At 56.1% G+C, this 14,830-nt stretch overlaps 5 protein-coding genes across 5 annotated transcripts; 1 reads left to right on the top strand and 4 right to left on the bottom strand.

The window, feature by feature from the left end:
- Window positions 1-420: 420 nt before the first annotated feature.
- Window positions 421-1,800, top strand: BAUCODRAFT_391215 (uncharacterized protein). The gene has a single exon (XM_007675924.1). It carries the CDS (start codon window positions 660-662, stop codon window positions 1,338-1,340), a length of 681 nt encoding a protein of 226 aa, XP_007674114.1. The 5' UTR covers window positions 421-659; the 3' UTR covers window positions 1,341-1,800.
- A 61-nt stretch (window positions 1,801-1,861) lies between these two features.
- On the bottom strand, window positions 1,862-4,252 carry BAUCODRAFT_137315 (uncharacterized protein). Its single transcript, XM_007675923.1, has 3 exons — window positions 3,743-4,252; window positions 3,198-3,689; window positions 1,862-3,143 (listed from the first exon to the last, which is right to left on the bottom strand). Exons 1-3 carry the CDS (start codon window positions 3,919-3,921, stop codon window positions 1,895-1,897), a joined length of 1,920 nt encoding a protein of 639 aa, XP_007674113.1. The 5' UTR covers window positions 3,922-4,252; the 3' UTR covers window positions 1,862-1,894.
- A 975-nt stretch (window positions 4,253-5,227) lies between these two features.
- BAUCODRAFT_103872 (glycoside hydrolase family 30 protein) lies at window positions 5,228-7,217 on the bottom strand. Its single transcript, XM_007675922.1, has 7 exons — window positions 6,937-7,217; window positions 6,767-6,868; window positions 6,511-6,701; window positions 6,337-6,438; window positions 5,921-6,284; window positions 5,748-5,851; window positions 5,228-5,679 (listed from the first exon to the last, which is right to left on the bottom strand). Exons 1-7 carry the CDS (start codon window positions 7,180-7,182, stop codon window positions 5,364-5,366), a joined length of 1,425 nt encoding a protein of 474 aa, XP_007674112.1. The 5' UTR covers window positions 7,183-7,217; the 3' UTR covers window positions 5,228-5,363.
- A 352-nt stretch (window positions 7,218-7,569) lies between these two features.
- On the bottom strand, window positions 7,570-12,216 carry BAUCODRAFT_390885 (uncharacterized protein). Its single transcript, XM_007675921.1, has one exon. The coding sequence runs from the start codon at window positions 11,842-11,844 to the stop codon at window positions 7,957-7,959; it is 3,888 nt and encodes a 1,295-aa protein (XP_007674111.1). The 5' UTR covers window positions 11,845-12,216; the 3' UTR covers window positions 7,570-7,956.
- BAUCODRAFT_390582 (uncharacterized protein) lies at window positions 12,217-14,776 on the bottom strand. Its single transcript, XM_007675920.1, has 3 exons — window positions 14,541-14,776; window positions 13,944-14,484; window positions 12,217-13,877 (listed from the first exon to the last, which is right to left on the bottom strand). The coding sequence occupies exons 2-3, from the start codon at window positions 14,459-14,461 to the stop codon at window positions 12,590-12,592; spliced, it is 1,806 nt and encodes a 601-aa protein (XP_007674110.1). The 5' UTR covers window positions 14,462-14,484; window positions 14,541-14,776; the 3' UTR covers window positions 12,217-12,589.
- Window positions 14,777-14,830: the final 54 nt, after the last annotated feature.

Here is a 14,830-nt window from a genome sequence, read left to right as displayed (position 1 = left end):
CTAGAACACTTCGACGCCCATGCAGAACAAGCCGCGTGGTGTCCGTGCAGCGACCGATCTTACCGGCGCCCACGTTGATTCGTGCGATTATCCCGTAAAATCGCCGCCACGGAGGGGACAGTCTCGAACAACCGACGATCCCTTTGCAAGACATCCTGCCCAGCGCTTGGCCGCGTAGCATTGGTGAGGTTGAACCGTGCTGCTGTAAGGGCACGATAACCTCAGCCAGGTCTCGTTGTGCTCTTCGTTGGGTAAGCGGCTAGGGCTCCTAATCTCTGCGCTGGCGCACATGCTTCTGTCTCACTGTACGCTTGGTTGTCTTCACGGCCCGACTCGTGTCTCTCTTCCCATTCTTCGACCACTCTGGCCCCAACCACCAATATCGCTCACTGGACCACAGCTATCCGCCACCATCATGGTGGGAAACTCACCTTGACTCTGCCTTAGTTCTGTGGCGGCATCCGGGTGTTGCTCCACTGTCTCATCTTGCGTCTCTATTACTTGCAGCGGCCCGTCACCTTCATAGAGGAGGGGTGCGCTCATGCACCGCGTCATTCCCACCTTGTTGAGTGTGTGCTTGAGCTCTAATAGCATTGAAAGGGTCCGCTTGCCTTCTTGTGCGGAGGATTATCCGTTGTCATCAGCGAGGACAGTACACTATGTTTGACGAGAACTTCACCTTCGACACACCAAGGTCGCCGTCCCTGGACTCCAGTAACTCTCCGTCCACGCGGGCTCCGTCTCGATCAGTATCACCCTGCTCGCCAACGACACCCTTCCCAGCTCCAAGCTTCTCAGTAACCGATCTCGCGGCGCAATTTGGAAACTCTCGGATCGAGCGAAGGGCACAGATATGCTACGACTCGTGCGCTGCATATGCGGCGTGCGATGACGATGCTGGGTGGTACGTCGGACCGTCTATTGATGACGACAACCTGGACAAGGCTCCGACTTCATACTCAAGGCGCGATTCATTACGCCCAGCAAGACCGCACTCTCCGACACAACGCTCACGGCGACAATGCAATGCTCGACTACTGTGCTCAGCGTCACATCACCGCGATATCGCTGCGCTCGTTGCGCGCATGGTCGATTCGGGAGAGCAATGCTCAGTGTCCGCGTCGAGCAACGTAGCTATGGATGCGGAAGACGAAGGGTACGACAGCAGCAGTCAAAGTTTGACGCCTGCGCAGTCGCGCCGGTCAAGCCTCGCGATAACGGGCAAGAAGCAAGACGGCAGACGGCTTTCTAGGGACACAAAGAGCGCAGGCGCCTGCGTCAGCAAGACCGCACGTCTTCGGCGGGACAGGAACTCGCTTTCGCGGCAAAAGAGTGCGTGACGGAGTCAGATGATGTATAGATAAGAAAGATGATACCCACGAAAGGCGGAGGCCTAGACGGTCATGGCCATTGTCATTGTATAGCGAGGCGCTTTGGCATTTGAGCTGGTGGTGGTATCCGCGAGCAAGGCCGAGAAGTCCTTGGTCTGCGTTGCGTAAAGCTGTTCAGTGGCAACTACGAAACTTCGCCCTCACCGCATCGAAGCAGTGAGTCGCTGCACTGTCAAGCGTACATAGTCTGAGAGCTATGACCGCACATTTGGAACATGGGACAAGTACGACAACTTCGGTTAATCGTGAAGACGTGCTATTACTATTGCATTAAATATTTATGTTCCAGTCTCGCTATGCACTTTCCATGCAACCTCAAGCACCTTTTGCGCGTAACCCTAGCGCCGCCCGCTAATGTATCGTAAGGTATCGTCTCACCAAAGATATCGTTAAAGGATCGTCAGAACCGTACATCATGTACAAGTCAAATCGTCTATTACATCTCGACATCGTCGTTCGAAGGTCGTAGCAAAAAAGGGACGGTGGCGTCAATCTCGCAGTGTTTACCAGCCTCCCCAAGGTCCCCAAGCGGCTGTTGTCGACCAGCCACTGCTCGGGGACGCCGATGAGCTGGGGCTGCTGATGCTGCCGGTGGGTACCAGAGTCCTGGAGCTCGTGCTCACGCTGCCAGACGGTACGAAGCTGCTGGCGCTCATGCTCACGCTGCCGGAAGGCCTGAAACCAGAGCTGCTACCTGGCGCGGTCGGAGCAGAGTTCGGCTTCGACGAGCTGCCACTTGTGATCGGGTAGGGCGGGAGTGTGCTGCTGCTAGTGGTAGCCGGTGTGGTTGGTCGGGCTGAGGAGGTTGATGGGCTAGTTTTAGGTGTGGTTGGTGCCGCGGAGGAGCTGGACGCGGTGGTCGAGTAGCTGACGGTCACGCTGGTCGTGTGGCCATTGCCGAGCGTGATCGTCACCGTTTCAGTGGTGTGTGAGACTGCCGGAGACGTCGATGGCGCTGGTGGCATGTTGGTGTAGACAGTCTGGATCACGGTCATGGTCGCCTGGGTAGGACAAGCGCATTGGCCGATGGAGGTGACGGTCTGGACTGCAGCGCACGAGCCTTGAGAGCCAGTCACTGGCGATACAGTCGTGCTTCCCGGTACCGCTGGCGTCGGGGTGGACACGACATACGTGACCGTAGCGGTCGTAACGTATGTACTCGTGATGTGAGTCGACGTGAGCGAGGTCGAGAAGTAAGTGATGCCTGAGCTGGTTCCGACAGGCGAGCTGCACGGGACGAAAGAAGTGAGGGTGGTGGTAGCTGTGTAGGTCGTAGTCTGCACGATTGGTGGGAAAGTCAAGCTTGTGGTAGGCGAGGTTACTGGCTGGGTGGAACTTGTAATCGGACTTGTGCTCTGACCTCCAGTGGGCATGGACGTGGTGATGTTGACGCTGCGCGATGCCAGGGTCGAACTTGAGCTTGTCACCGGCGAGATTGGCGAGGTCGACTTCGAGCTCGAGCTGACCGGCACTGTCGTCGTGCCGTTCCTGCTCTGCGTGGTTGGTCCGGAAGGCGTGCTGGATCGTGTGCTTGAGGTAACTGGCACGCTTGGGGTTGTGCTGGATTGAGTGCTTGAGGTTATCGGCACGCCTGGTGTCGTGCTGGACCGTGTGCTTGATGTTATTGGCACGCTTGAAGTCGTGTTTGCACTGCGGCTCGGAGACATGCTCGCTGAGCTGGAGGAGCTGGTTATTGGGGTGATGGGCGCGGAGACTGTCTCAGTGGTTACTGTGCCGCCGACAGTGCAGGTGCTATTTGTCAAGTCAGTACATCGTCTCACGGAAGCACAGCTTTCGGTGACTTACGTGACAAATGTTGTGTAGCTCGTCTCAATCGTGGTGGTCCGCCGAGTAGTCGTGGTCGGCAAGCTCGAAGAGGCGGGGCGCGAGGATGAGGGAGATGCCGACGTCGTGTTGCTTCGTGGGCTGCTTGAAGACGGGAAGCCTGAGGACGCGGGCCGCGATGAGGAAGGGGGCGCCGTCGTCGAGTTCGTGGAGACGCTGCTTGTTACTGGGGGGCTTGATGATGCAGGCCGGGAAGATGTTGGAGGCACCGTTGTCGAATTGGATGATGTACTGCTTGTGACTGGGAGGCTTGACGAAGCGGGCCGCGAAGACGTCGGAGGCACCGTCGTCGAGTTGATCGATGTACTGCTCGTCACGGGGAAGCCTGATGAAGCCGGTCGGCTTGTGAGGCTGGAAGGTATGCTCAAGCTCGGTGAGCTTGAAGCGCCGGTTGTTGTGGTGATCGGCGCGGACACGGTCTCTACAGTCCATGTTCCACTGACAAGGCAGGTGCTGTTCATCGAGTCAGCATGATCTAAATAATCTTTGATCGGCTAAGTACTCACGTAACGAAGGTGGTATATAACGTCTCGTGCTGGTACGCCGGTGTAATAGGATTGCTCGTCGACGGTAGGCTTGATGATGAGGCAATTACGCTTGCGTTGGAGGGTAAAGCACGCTCTAGAACACCTGGGCGAGCCGTGGCACCCCCAAACAGCGCGAGAAGCAAGAGCTCGGCGTACATGGTCGCGTATTTGTTGTTGGCTTCAAGGATTGGTATTACTGGACTTGGCAGACCGGAGTAAAGCAGATGCGATCCCACAAAGCGAGTGTTCGTTCAAGATCGTAGCGAGTGGCGATCTTGAAGCAGCAGAGAAACGCAAAGCAAACGCGGTGGAGTCGTGTGTACAGACGGTACGAATAACAAGGTGATGAGATTAGAAGAAGTACGCTCAGCTGGGTCCTCCTACCTCATATACACCCTTGTCACCTCGTCCATCCTCCGCCGCCGCCCACTCGTAGTGGCGTCAAGAGTCAGTCATGAGTTTCTAATCAAGGCTGCCGTACGAAGTAACATGTGGAGGGTAGCATGGAAGAGACGGCCGCCCAGCGACGCCGCAAAGAGACTGAACACGAGAGCCGCTAGCCATCGCGAGAGCTACCCTGGTTTGCGGCGGCCCTTAATCGCGTGCTGTTCCTGAAAGGTCGTGTGCCCTGGTGCAACCGACCACTCACAGCTGAGAATGAGCAATAGAGCCTAGCGGACGGTGGATTAAGCTCGTAGGCGCAGCGAATGCGATCGCAGCGCTGAGCGGTAGGGCCGGAGGGCAGTGTATCACTTCAGCGAGCCTCATGCAACCTCAAAGTGTCAAGCGAGGTCGTGGCGGATAGAGCTGCCGAACCCCAGCTAGTCTGCCAAGTGTCAGCTTGCTAGCCCTCATCAGGATAGTGTCGGACGAGCCCGCTTCTATTGCTGGCACCGCCCCCGGATGAGGGAGGGTGACATTTTCATCGCAGTGGAGGAAACAACGGCCATCGCGACGCTTGTCAAGCTTCAAAACTATTGAATAATCCTGCGCATGAGCAACGCAGGGTTTTCTCACCAATAGCGAAGTCATGCGAGAACCATCGCCGCGCACTATGAGGATGACAATATAGATCATCAACCAGAGACATCATAATTCACGAAGCGGAGAATGTCCTGTCGCTCTGGACACAGACTCCCCAACTTGGCGTTGTTCGTCGAGCTGCCGCTGCTTCGTATTGAGCTATTAGACGTTCGTACGCTGAGAACGGAACAGGCAAGACGAGACTTTACCTCGAGTCGCTTCAACCTTAAGTGACGGTGTGCAGCACTCGAAAGGCAGTTGTGTGGAGCCATCGAGTGGTCGCGTGATACCGCTCTGGGAGGGTAGCGTGGCTGACCCACATCGGCATATCACCTCAAAATGGGCCGAACAGTAGAACATCCTTGCGGTATCCACGAGCGAGAAGTTCACTTATCATCGTGATGAGGTGTTCTGCCGGCGGCACAACGACTGAACGACTTTCCTGTCAGAATTCACAGAGATCTACGGCTAGTCTACGATAAGGACCCTGTCACTGCTTTTGGATTTCCAATCCTTCCATATATGTGGCAACCTGCTTGCACGCTGTCCGGTGTCGAGCTCGTCACTGCTTTTCAGTCTACACGTAGAAGCTGAGCAGTGACTTCGCAGGTACGTCCGCAACGATGTTTCCTCTCCGACCGGCGTGGACAACACTCAACGTGAGATTGTTGGCCTGGTTTGTCAACCACGTCTGGACTGGCCTTGGGCAGTAAAGACCTTCCAAGGTTACCGTCTCGGTGGTATTACCGTTGTTGATGACTTGAATGGCCGTCGAACCGTCAGTGTTTGCGAACGCAGAAACATTGAGTGCGTTTGTCGAATCGCCGGTCACAGTCGCGCCGATACGCGACGCACCTTGTCGGATGAAACGGCTGCCGAAGTGCGCATGGGCCCTAAGAGTGTCGAAACCGTCAGCTTTGTCTTGTACGCAATCAAGGCTTACAGACAAGGGTTTGCATACCAGAGTCGCTTCGTCACACTAACTTCGTTGGTGCCGTTAATGAAGATCAGCGGTTCATTGTCCGTCGCATTCGCCGCGCCCCACCAGTAGAGGAAGCCCGTCACCTAATCACAATCAGCGATCATCTTTCCTCCGGACTGCTGGACTTTTGAGCACATCTTTGCAAAACTTACGTTCGAGACGGTGAAGGTCTGCTGGATATGGTTCGCCCAGGTAAGGCCTTCGCTCTGGGAGCCTCTGACATACCAGTTGTAGTTGAGGTTATCGAATGTGGACCACTCTGTCTGCCAAACTTTCTTGGGCGTCGCAAATGGCGCACCCGGCGCCGAGCTGTAGCCATGCGCCGTAACCAACCCGAGCGTGTATTCGGCACCGGCCGCTTGGATGCCGGTCAGGCGTTCACGGTTCTCTTCCCAGCCGCTGCCATCACAGCAAGCGATCTGCGTCGAGATGCCAGCTTGTTGAAGGGTCGGGTAAAGGACCGTTAAGAAGTCTGCAGCTTGTTGGCCGTCCGATTGCATGGAGGCATACGGTGTGCTAAACTCCTGTTAGCAGACCGAACTGCAAAGCTCGAAGACGACCGTCTCACCTAAGGTCGGGCTCGTTTAGGAAGCCAACATAATCAATCTTGATTCCGTAGGCCTGGTAGTCCTGGATGTAGCGGGTGATCTTGTTGGCGTACGCCTGTCGCCTAAGGATATTGATAGCAGCGATCAGCCTTGACTCAGACAGGAAGGAAGGCTGTGCTCAGTGGCCTGCTCACCAGTCTCCCGTGGCACAGCTCGTATTTGTCACGCCGCAAAGATAACCACCGTTGGTCTCATTGTTGTTCGTCTTCATGTAGTAGTCGGCGCTCCATGCATCGGCATAGATATACTTGACACCACGCGCGAGAGCTTGCTGCGAGAGCCACACCTGGTACTGGTCGTCGCGCGGGAGTGGGATGAAATCCAGCTTCGCGAAAGCTCTGTGTCAGTCACCTTCGAACTTGGAGCAGAGAGGAAGGCGGGATTTCCTACCTGGCTGGTGTTCAAATTCGGAGTCGGAGGAGAAGGAGCGATGCTCTGCATGTGATCCCATCCTTGGTCTGGTGAAGAGCCCAGGCCGTTTCGCAGGATGGTCTACGGTTACGCAAGCATAAGAATCAGCTGACATCCAATATGGCCGCCCGTCAACGCTGGAGGCCTACCATGCCTGCACCTTTCTCGCTACTGAACAGATAGTCCAGAACGAGATTCTGGGATGGAGTATCGAGTTGGTGGAGGACCAGCGACCGCTGGAAGGCTTCAGAAATGCCAATGCCATCGAAACCTTGATACTTCGTATTAGGGGCGACGTGGATCACTGGACCCGAAGGCTGCTGGTGGCCTGCAGGTGGCCAAGCATTGGAGAAGCGCGCGAGCACAACGCTCGCAGCTGCGAAACGGGACAACATGATTGCTCTGTATGTCACAAGCGAGGATTAGGCGATGGCGACAGGAAACTTGCATTCGAGGAGAAATCGCTGGCTCTTATACTTGCCTCTGACCTACGCTTGTGAACCTTTGTGATGCACTCACCCCTCACGCCCAGATCTGGTCACTGTTGTCGGTGAGATAGGTGGCGTCTGAACTATCAGCCTGTTACTTCCGATCGCATCTTGCGCGACTTGGAGTGATGCAACTCGCTGGCTTGGCTTGTACATGCAGTTACCGCCAACGTTCATCGCCCAGTGGTTCGAGCGAGGGGAAGTGCTGCTAGCGTAGCTGCAAGGCACCCCGTGGGCATGGCCCAGTCCGCAAACTTACCATGCTTGGACGAAGTGTACCAGGAGCGGGCTGTTAGCTGCACGTATGCGCGGAGGAGAGAGGAGAAGTTATGCGAGGTATATAGCCGGTACTGTATACCAATGCTGGCCCCACTTATAAGCAGGCATCGTGGCATTTAGCCTGCCATGATACACTGCCCGCGAGTCCGGGGCACCACACCACGACCTGGACATGATGGGTTAAGCATGGAGAAAGTCACACAACCCCCGCGTCGTGTTGGCCAGTTGCCGCCCAGGCAGATGCTAAAGGCGCATGAAGATCAAGCAACCGAGTCACGAACTCATGGCGAACATGTGCCGCCGCCTGAATACAGACTACTACCTCGCGCGGTAGATATCCATTGTGTACACTGTATACGCTTTTGTTACGTTGCGCCCCATCGCCATCCACATGCAGTGTGTTCATATGGGCTCCTCTCGGGGCTCGATTAGTATCTCGTTCACAGCGACGTGCTCCGGTTGCTTCAGCGCATAGACGATCGAGTTCGCGACATCCTCAGCGTCCAAGATCTTGGCGCCGGTGGGCTCACCATACTGCTTTACCGCTTCTGCATCTGTTGACATGCCTAAGAGATCGGTCGACGTATTGCCGGGCTGCACGCTTGTGACACGCAGGCCCTTCCCTGCTGTCTCTAATCGCAGGCTCTGAAGAGTGGCTTCAGTGAAAAACTTCGATGCTGAGTAAACCCCAAGGCCTGGGAAGACCTTGCGGCCAGCGTCTGATGATATAGCGACAATATGTCCGCCACTGCGGGAAAGCATCGATGGCACAACAGCCGCCAAGCAGTGGAGCAGGCCTTTGCAGTTGACATCCACCGTGCGGTCCCATTCTTCCGTACGCACGTTCGCCATCATGGTGAAGTACATAACCCCGGCGCAAGACACTAGGATGTCGACAGGTCCAAGCTGGTTCTCCGCGGCTTGCACCAGCCCTTCAACTTGTTTGCGATCGGTAACATCGGTCTGGCGGACAATGACCTTGCCCTGTCGTACGGCGAGTCTGCGTTTGACGGACTCAAGAGCGTCCATCCGTCTTGCGCCGAGCATCAAATGGCAGCCTTCCTTCGCCAGTGCAGCTGCAACTGCAGCACCAATACCGCTCGAGGCCCCCGTGACCACTGCCACACGTCCAGTAAGAATACTTCTCCGCATGGAATGTGCTGCTCCGCCGACGGCAAGCTGGCGCGATGGTGGTCTGGGAAGCCAGCCTCGAGCGTACCAATGCCGAGCATATGTCTCCAGCAAGACAATGTCGACTTTGGGCCGCTCGACCATTGCGCGGAGCGGCCGCGTCTGAGCGTTGTTTAGCACGACGATGCCGTTAAGGTATTCTATGCTGGGCATGCCGCTCCGGAGTATGTCGACAGTAAACTGTCCATCGCCTCCTCTGAGCGAGCCACGCTTTTCTGTCCAAATTGCCACCCATTCGTCCCAAACCAGAGGCTGCGTTGGGTAGCCGAGTTCTGCAAGATCGTTGAAGACTTGCTTCGCATCTACCGGATCAGGGTCACCCAAGTGAAACACTAGCTGTTTCGCATGCGACTGGCATGCGAGGTGCACAATCGATTTGCTCACGAAATCCACTGGCGTCATCTCCGCGCGCCAACCCTCCACGTCTGGAGCGTATCCGAGCTGCATTGATTCCACAAATAGCGCTGTAAGAAGATCATAAGCGTTTGCCGCACCTGTCGCGCTGTGGCCGGCGATGGTGCCAGCGCGGTGTATACGGACTGGGAGTCCGCGTCGTCCAGCTTCCAGCACAAGCTGCTCAGCTGCCCATTTCGTCTGCCCGTACCCGTCGAGTAACTTCTCGGGAACAGAGTCAACGTAAAGCATGGAGTCTTCCGGCCATCCGAAACCAGACGGAGAAGGTGGTAGAACTCCGTTCGTCGAAACGTATTGCACCGTAGCCCCGTTCACGCTGGCCAGCCGAAGGACTTCCCGAGTGCCACCAACGTTAGCAGCCCTCAGCGCGGCGTAAGGATACACAAGATTAACGGTTGCAGCTGCATGGACCACGGCCTGCACACGAGACGCAACGCTCTGGAAATCATCCGGCGAAAGGCCGAACCTTTCGCGCTCAAGATTGCCGGGAAGAATCTCAACACGCTCCATTATCGAATCTCGCCACAGGCCAAGATCAATCAGGTTCTTCCTCATCCTTGCAATGCCCGCCGGGATGTCACTGGCGGAAGGATCCACGAAGCGGACGAGGCAGATAATATGAGCTGACGTGTCCTCAAGCAAGTCATTAAGGAGGAAGGCCCCGAGAAACCCGGTCGCACCGGTTAGGAAGACCGTGTTGACTTCCTTCAATGACACCATCTTAGTCCTCGGTGGCTTGATCATAGGGTCAAGAACTGTGTCATCTCGCAGTGCCGCGGGCAGATCGGCTTGAACTGCCGCAATCTGTCCATCCCGTATTGCTCGCAACGTCGATACATGCCCTTTCAACGTCGTCGGATCTGCAAGGCGAACCACAGGGACGCGGAAGCCGAAGTTTCGTGAAAGTCGTGCTGCAAGCTCTGCAAGGCTCAAGCTATGTCCGCCCAAGTCGAAGAAGCTGTGCTCGGCTGCAATGCTTTTCTTTGAAACATGAAGCGTTTCCGCCCACAGTTCTGCGACGGTATCTACGTTAATAGGATCCTTGTCTACGTTGAGCTTGTTCGGCAAAGCCTTTGCTGTTGGAGAAGGTAGAGCTTTAAGATCGATCTTTCCAGACACTTCGTGTGTAGGCAGCGCTTCAAGCTCAATCCACAAAGCTGGAAGCATGTACTGAGCGAGGGCTGCCGATAGTGCTTTTCGTGCCGATGGACTGCGCGCTTGATCGTCAATTTCGATGGCTGGCCGCTCATCGGAAACTTCATCAGCTGAATCCCGCACCAGGTAGGCTACTAATTGCCGATCCAGCCCTTCGCCGTGCGCTACCACCACGCAGTCTTTAACAGCTAGGCGCCTGACAATTGCATCTTGTACTTTGCCCGGTACTACGCTGTATCCCCGCAGTTTGATCATGCTGCCTACTCGCCCAGTGATCTCCAACAGACCCGATGGAAGCAGTCGTGCCAGGTCACCAGTCTTATACATTCGTGCACCTTCGACAGGATTGAAGCGGTCCGGTTGGAAGGCTTCTGCAGTGGTCTCGGGTCGGTTGATGTAGCCTCTAGCAAGCATAAGGCCACCAACGTAGAGCTCGCCACTCGTGCCCGGCTCAACAAGTTCACCAGACTCGTCCACAACATAGGTATGCTTTGGATCAATGGGTGGCCCAACGGGACTGTATGAGGAATCTTCCTGCAACATGTCCTTCACATCTCCACAGGCAATCTCGTGTGTTTCACAGGCGCTGTAAACATTGAGCAAGCGCACATTCGGCATTGCCTTGAGCGCTCTTCGAGCTAAGTCGGCCGTGACCACTTCGCCATTGAGCCACAGGGTGCGAAGGTCCGTCAGGCGAGAAGCGAGATCTGAGTGTCGGGATAACACCGTGGCTAGTAGAGTAGGAGTCATGAGCGTTTCGGTGATGCGCTTGGAGCTGAGGAACTCAACCAAGGCGACCGGGTCATAACTGGTCTCGTCTGGGACGGCGACTGTCGTAGCACCTCTAAGCAGAGGTCGAATGATTTCCCAGATAAAGAACACATTGCACGCGACGCGGTCGCCAGGTTGCAAATCTGAAAGGCGAAATCGTAGCTCGTACGAAAGCACTGGCGCACGATGCGGATTTGCAATGCCCTTCGGTTTACCCGTAGTGCCCGAACTGTACGCCACGAAGGAAAGCTTGTCCAGGTCGTGGTCGTCTGGTGCTGACACCTCGCCGTTGGTTTCAGTTCCGTTCCGAGTGGAACTTTCAGCGCCGCCATTGGCGGTGGCGGGAGGTTCCTCGTCCAGGGCAATGAGCGGGACACCTTCCTTGACTTTACCAATTTCCGCTCGATACGTGATCACCACAGCCGGATTAGCATCCTCAATCACGTCCGCGAGTAGTTCTGGCGGGTATGCCAGCTCCAGCACGAGGAAGGCACCATCAGCACGGAGCGCAGCTAGGCATGCAATTACGTAGTCTGCGCTACGAGGGAGAAGAACGCCGACCAGGCTGTCGCGCTTCACTCCATGTCGACTCAGCCGAGCCGCGAGGTCCTCAACCTTACCGTCAAGCTCTGCGTAAGTATACGTTGTCGTCTCGTCCTCTAGCGCCACCGCATCTGGTGATGCTCTGACCTGCTCCCGGAACAGCGCAGAGAGATCCAGGGTCACATCGAGGAGCGGCTTCTGCTCTGTAGCAGCCATACCGGTATATTAGGAAAGATGTCACGCTCTAAGCAGATGGGCAGGAAGCCAGTTCGAACAGAGTCAGCTCGACATGCTGCAATAAACAAGAACACACGTGATAGACAAGTCTAGACTATACCCATTTTGACTTTGCAAAACTCTCACCTATGCCTCAGAACGGGATGATGGGAGGCTTGGAGTCGGCCGGCATCTCGGGCAAATGACGTTCGGATCTGCCGTTAAGGATGTCGCCATCCATGCGACTGGCGAAGCAGCTTCGATGCTTTACGGGTCGTTGACCACTTAACGAAGGTTGTCAAGGCCACTATTCCAAGGTGAGAGGCTTAGGTACTGACGCCATCGGGGTAGCGGCGGCTGTATCCGCAACGGTTTGGCAGGTGTCAAGACGCGCTCATTGTGCTGGTACACGAGCCGCTCGTGCTGGCTTTCGTTACTGCAAGGTAGGGGAGATGGTCTCACGCAATGCCACTGAATTAGCACGGACTGAAGTGCCGGTGCCAGCGGCAGAGCGTGGCCTCAAGCCGCCTGCACCTGGTCCGGAAGCTGGTTTTACCCGAGGCACAACCGTTTCGGGGAAGAATGAGTGACGTTACAACCAGCTACTGTGGCTACGAGAAAACAAAAGTTACGCCTTCCACCCAGTATAGCGCTGCCAACGTACGAAAAGCGCCTGGCAGGTTCACCATCATTAGTGCTTAGAACCAGCGCCTACGCATGCTCCCACTTGTCACCTTCGCACCTCTTACCGGATCGTAGTAGCCTTCGTCAACCCAGCCTTTACAGTTGCGCCGCCCACGCCCGCCAGGTTCGGTGTGCCTGCCTTCTTTTCAAACACCTTCCAGAATTTCAAGCTCTCATCTGCCGCGGCCGTAGCGAGCATCTGGCCATCGGGACTCAGCGCGCTATGCAGTACACGCGACTCGTGCGCCGGAATCTCGATGTTCTTGACAAGCGTAGGGTAGGACCAGATGGAAAGGCTGTTGTCTGGGAAGCCCGACGAGGAAACGAGTTCCTTGTAAGCGAGCGACCAGCGCAGCGAGGTGACTTGGCTGCCGGTGTCAATGCTGTTGACGCGAGCGCCGGAGGTTGTGTTCCAGAAGTGGATGTTCCTGTCGTGAGAGCCGCCGCCGGTGGCGAGGAGGTTATTTTGCCAGGGGCACCAAGCGAGAGCCTTGATGGCTGCCTTGTGGTTTGTCTTCTGGAATTTGGGCGCGGTAAGTACGCGCGCATCCCAGATGCTGACGAGGTTGTCGTTGCCACCGGTCGCTAGCTGTGCGCCGTCGGCACGCCACTCGAGGCCGCAGACTTCGGAAGTATGAGAGACTAGCTCTGCGACCTTGTGCTGAGCGATCCGTACGTCGTGGTTGAAGACCAAGCCTGAGCGGGCGCCGGTTGAGAGGATGTGCTTGTTCCAGCCCATGACTGAGACGCGGGTGTCGTGACCGTACATTGAGCGTAGCTTCGTGCCTTCCTCGACATCCCAGATTTGGACTTCGCCTGAGCCGAGACCGGCAGCGACATAGGCACCATCGCCGGACCACTTGACAGAGGCAATGTAGGTGTCGGAAGGACATTCAAGTAGGCTAGAGACAGAGCCAGACTCCGCGGACCACACGTAGACGTTGCGCTCTAGACCGATGGCAACTTGGTTGCCGGACGACCAATCCAGGAGGTTGAGGTAGTAGTCGTCCACGAGCCCTGGTGCGTCAAGTACGCGTTCGGGGGCTGTAAGTACGCGACGACGGAATTGAGATGCTGACGCTGCCGCAGGCTTGAGAGGTCGGTTGTACTGTGAGCGAAGATCGATCGGACGCGAAGACTCAGGTGCTGCTGGCTTGAAGGCTAGGATGCGTTGCTTGATGCTGACACCACACGCCTCAGCCACTGACTGCTGGTACGCAACGGTGTTCGGGCTGGCCTTTATCTTTGGTGCCTCATCTTCGTCGTCCTCTTGATGGTCGTTCAAGCTCAAGCCCTCAAGTGAGAATGTCGAGGTACTGTCGGATGAAGAAGAATGTGGACGACCAAGGCCGAAAGCGCTGGCAGCACCTGCAGCAAGTACTGCCGACCCATCGCTTGCGCTTGACCTTGGTCGCCGTCCAGGGGTAGGCTCGTTTGAATCGAGCTTGGCTGCTGCACCGGAAGAGGAGATGCCTTCGCTGGCGTTGCGGTTCGGTATGAAACGATCCGCCACCGTGTAGTTGACCTTGCTCTGGGTTCGCTTTGGCGTCCGATGCACTGAGCCTGACCTCCCACTCCGAGAGCGAGAAGGTGTATTCTTGGCTGACGTGGCTGTGCTAGGTCTGGGACCAGTGCCATTTAGAGTGTGGTCGCTTATGCCAAGATCGAGCCTTCTCGGCGAGTCCTTTGATGGGCGGCTGACGATGTTTGACTTGGGCGAGTCTCTGACATTGGTCTTGGACACGGACCTCGAGAAGCGGGCGAGCAAGTTGACGTTGCCGTGGTGGATGCTTTCAGTCTGCACGCTGGCCTCCTGGATCACCTGCGTTCGGGGCGTCTGGGACGGGGGCGTGAGAGGTGCACGGCCGCCAGCAAGGCGAGTAGAGAAGATTCCATCATGACGGTGTTTCGATGGGGTGAGTAAGCTTGTCATGTCTGCTGTTGCTGTTTGGTGTACTGCAATACACAGTTAGTAACCGTGTTGTCATGTCCTCCGGGATGCAAATGCTTACGACTCCAACTGAATGGGTCCGCTGTTAGTATTCCTGTGTTAGTGTGTGCAGACAAATGGACCGTCGATGCGGAGAAGATGCTTTGGTAGAGCCTAATGGCTGGAGTATGCTTTGCTATGTGTGTGCGATGGTGCTGAGCGAAGTTCTCCAGTTGAAGTTGAAGCTTTTATTTACCTGTCGCCAAGCCGTTGCCATGTGCCTTTAGCGTTGGTGGTTGGCTGACGGGGGGTTCCGCATTCGCACCTTCTCCATACGTCGAGCCGTTAGATGATCAGTAACATGCTCTCGGT

Source organism: Baudoinia panamericana, assembly GCF_000338955.1.
Source record: "Baudoinia panamericana UAMH 10762 unplaced genomic scaffold BAUCOscaffold_3, whole genome shotgun sequence".
Classification (NCBI taxonomy): Eukaryota; Fungi; Ascomycota; class Dothideomycetes; order Mycosphaerellales; family Teratosphaeriaceae; genus Baudoinia; species Baudoinia panamericana.
This window is presented reverse-complemented; position numbering and strand designations above follow the sequence as displayed.

Coding starts and splice junctions, on each gene's coding strand:
- BAUCODRAFT_103872 (XM_007675922.1), bottom strand. CDS start 7,182: ATGTTGTCCCGTTTCGCAGCTGCGAGCGTTGTGCTCGCGCGCTTCTCC. Junction 6,439..6,510: donor AGCTGTGCCACGGGAGACTG/GTGAGCAGGCCA, acceptor CAATATCCTTAG/GCGACAGGCGTACGCCAACA. Junction 6,285..6,336: donor CTAAACGAGCCCGACCTTAG/GTGAGACGGTCG, acceptor ACAGGAGTTTAG/CACACCGTATGCCTCCATGC.
- BAUCODRAFT_137315 (XM_007675923.1), bottom strand. CDS start 3,921: ATGTACGCCGAGCTCTTGCTTCTCGCGCTGTTTGGGGGTGCCACGGCT. Junction 3,690..3,742: donor TTATATACCACCTTCGTTAC/GTGAGTACTTAG, acceptor CTCGATGAACAG/CACCTGCCTTGTCAGTGGAA. Junction 3,144..3,197: donor AGCTACACAACATTTGTCAC/GTAAGTCACCGA, acceptor CTTGACAAATAG/CACCTGCACTGTCGGCGGCA.
- BAUCODRAFT_391215 (XM_007675924.1), top strand. CDS start 660: ATGTTTGACGAGAACTTCACCTTCGACACACCAAGGTCGCCGTCCCTG.
- BAUCODRAFT_390582 (XM_007675920.1), bottom strand. CDS start 14,461: ATGACAAGCTTACTCACCCCATCGAAACACCGTCATGATGGAATCTTC. Junction 13,878..13,943: donor AACGAGCCTACCCCTGGACG/GCGACCAAGGTC, acceptor CAGCGCTTTCGG/CCTTGGTCGTCCACATTCTT.
- BAUCODRAFT_390885 (XM_007675921.1), bottom strand. CDS start 11,844: ATGGCTGCTACAGAGCAGAAGCCGCTCCTCGATGTGACCCTGGATCTC.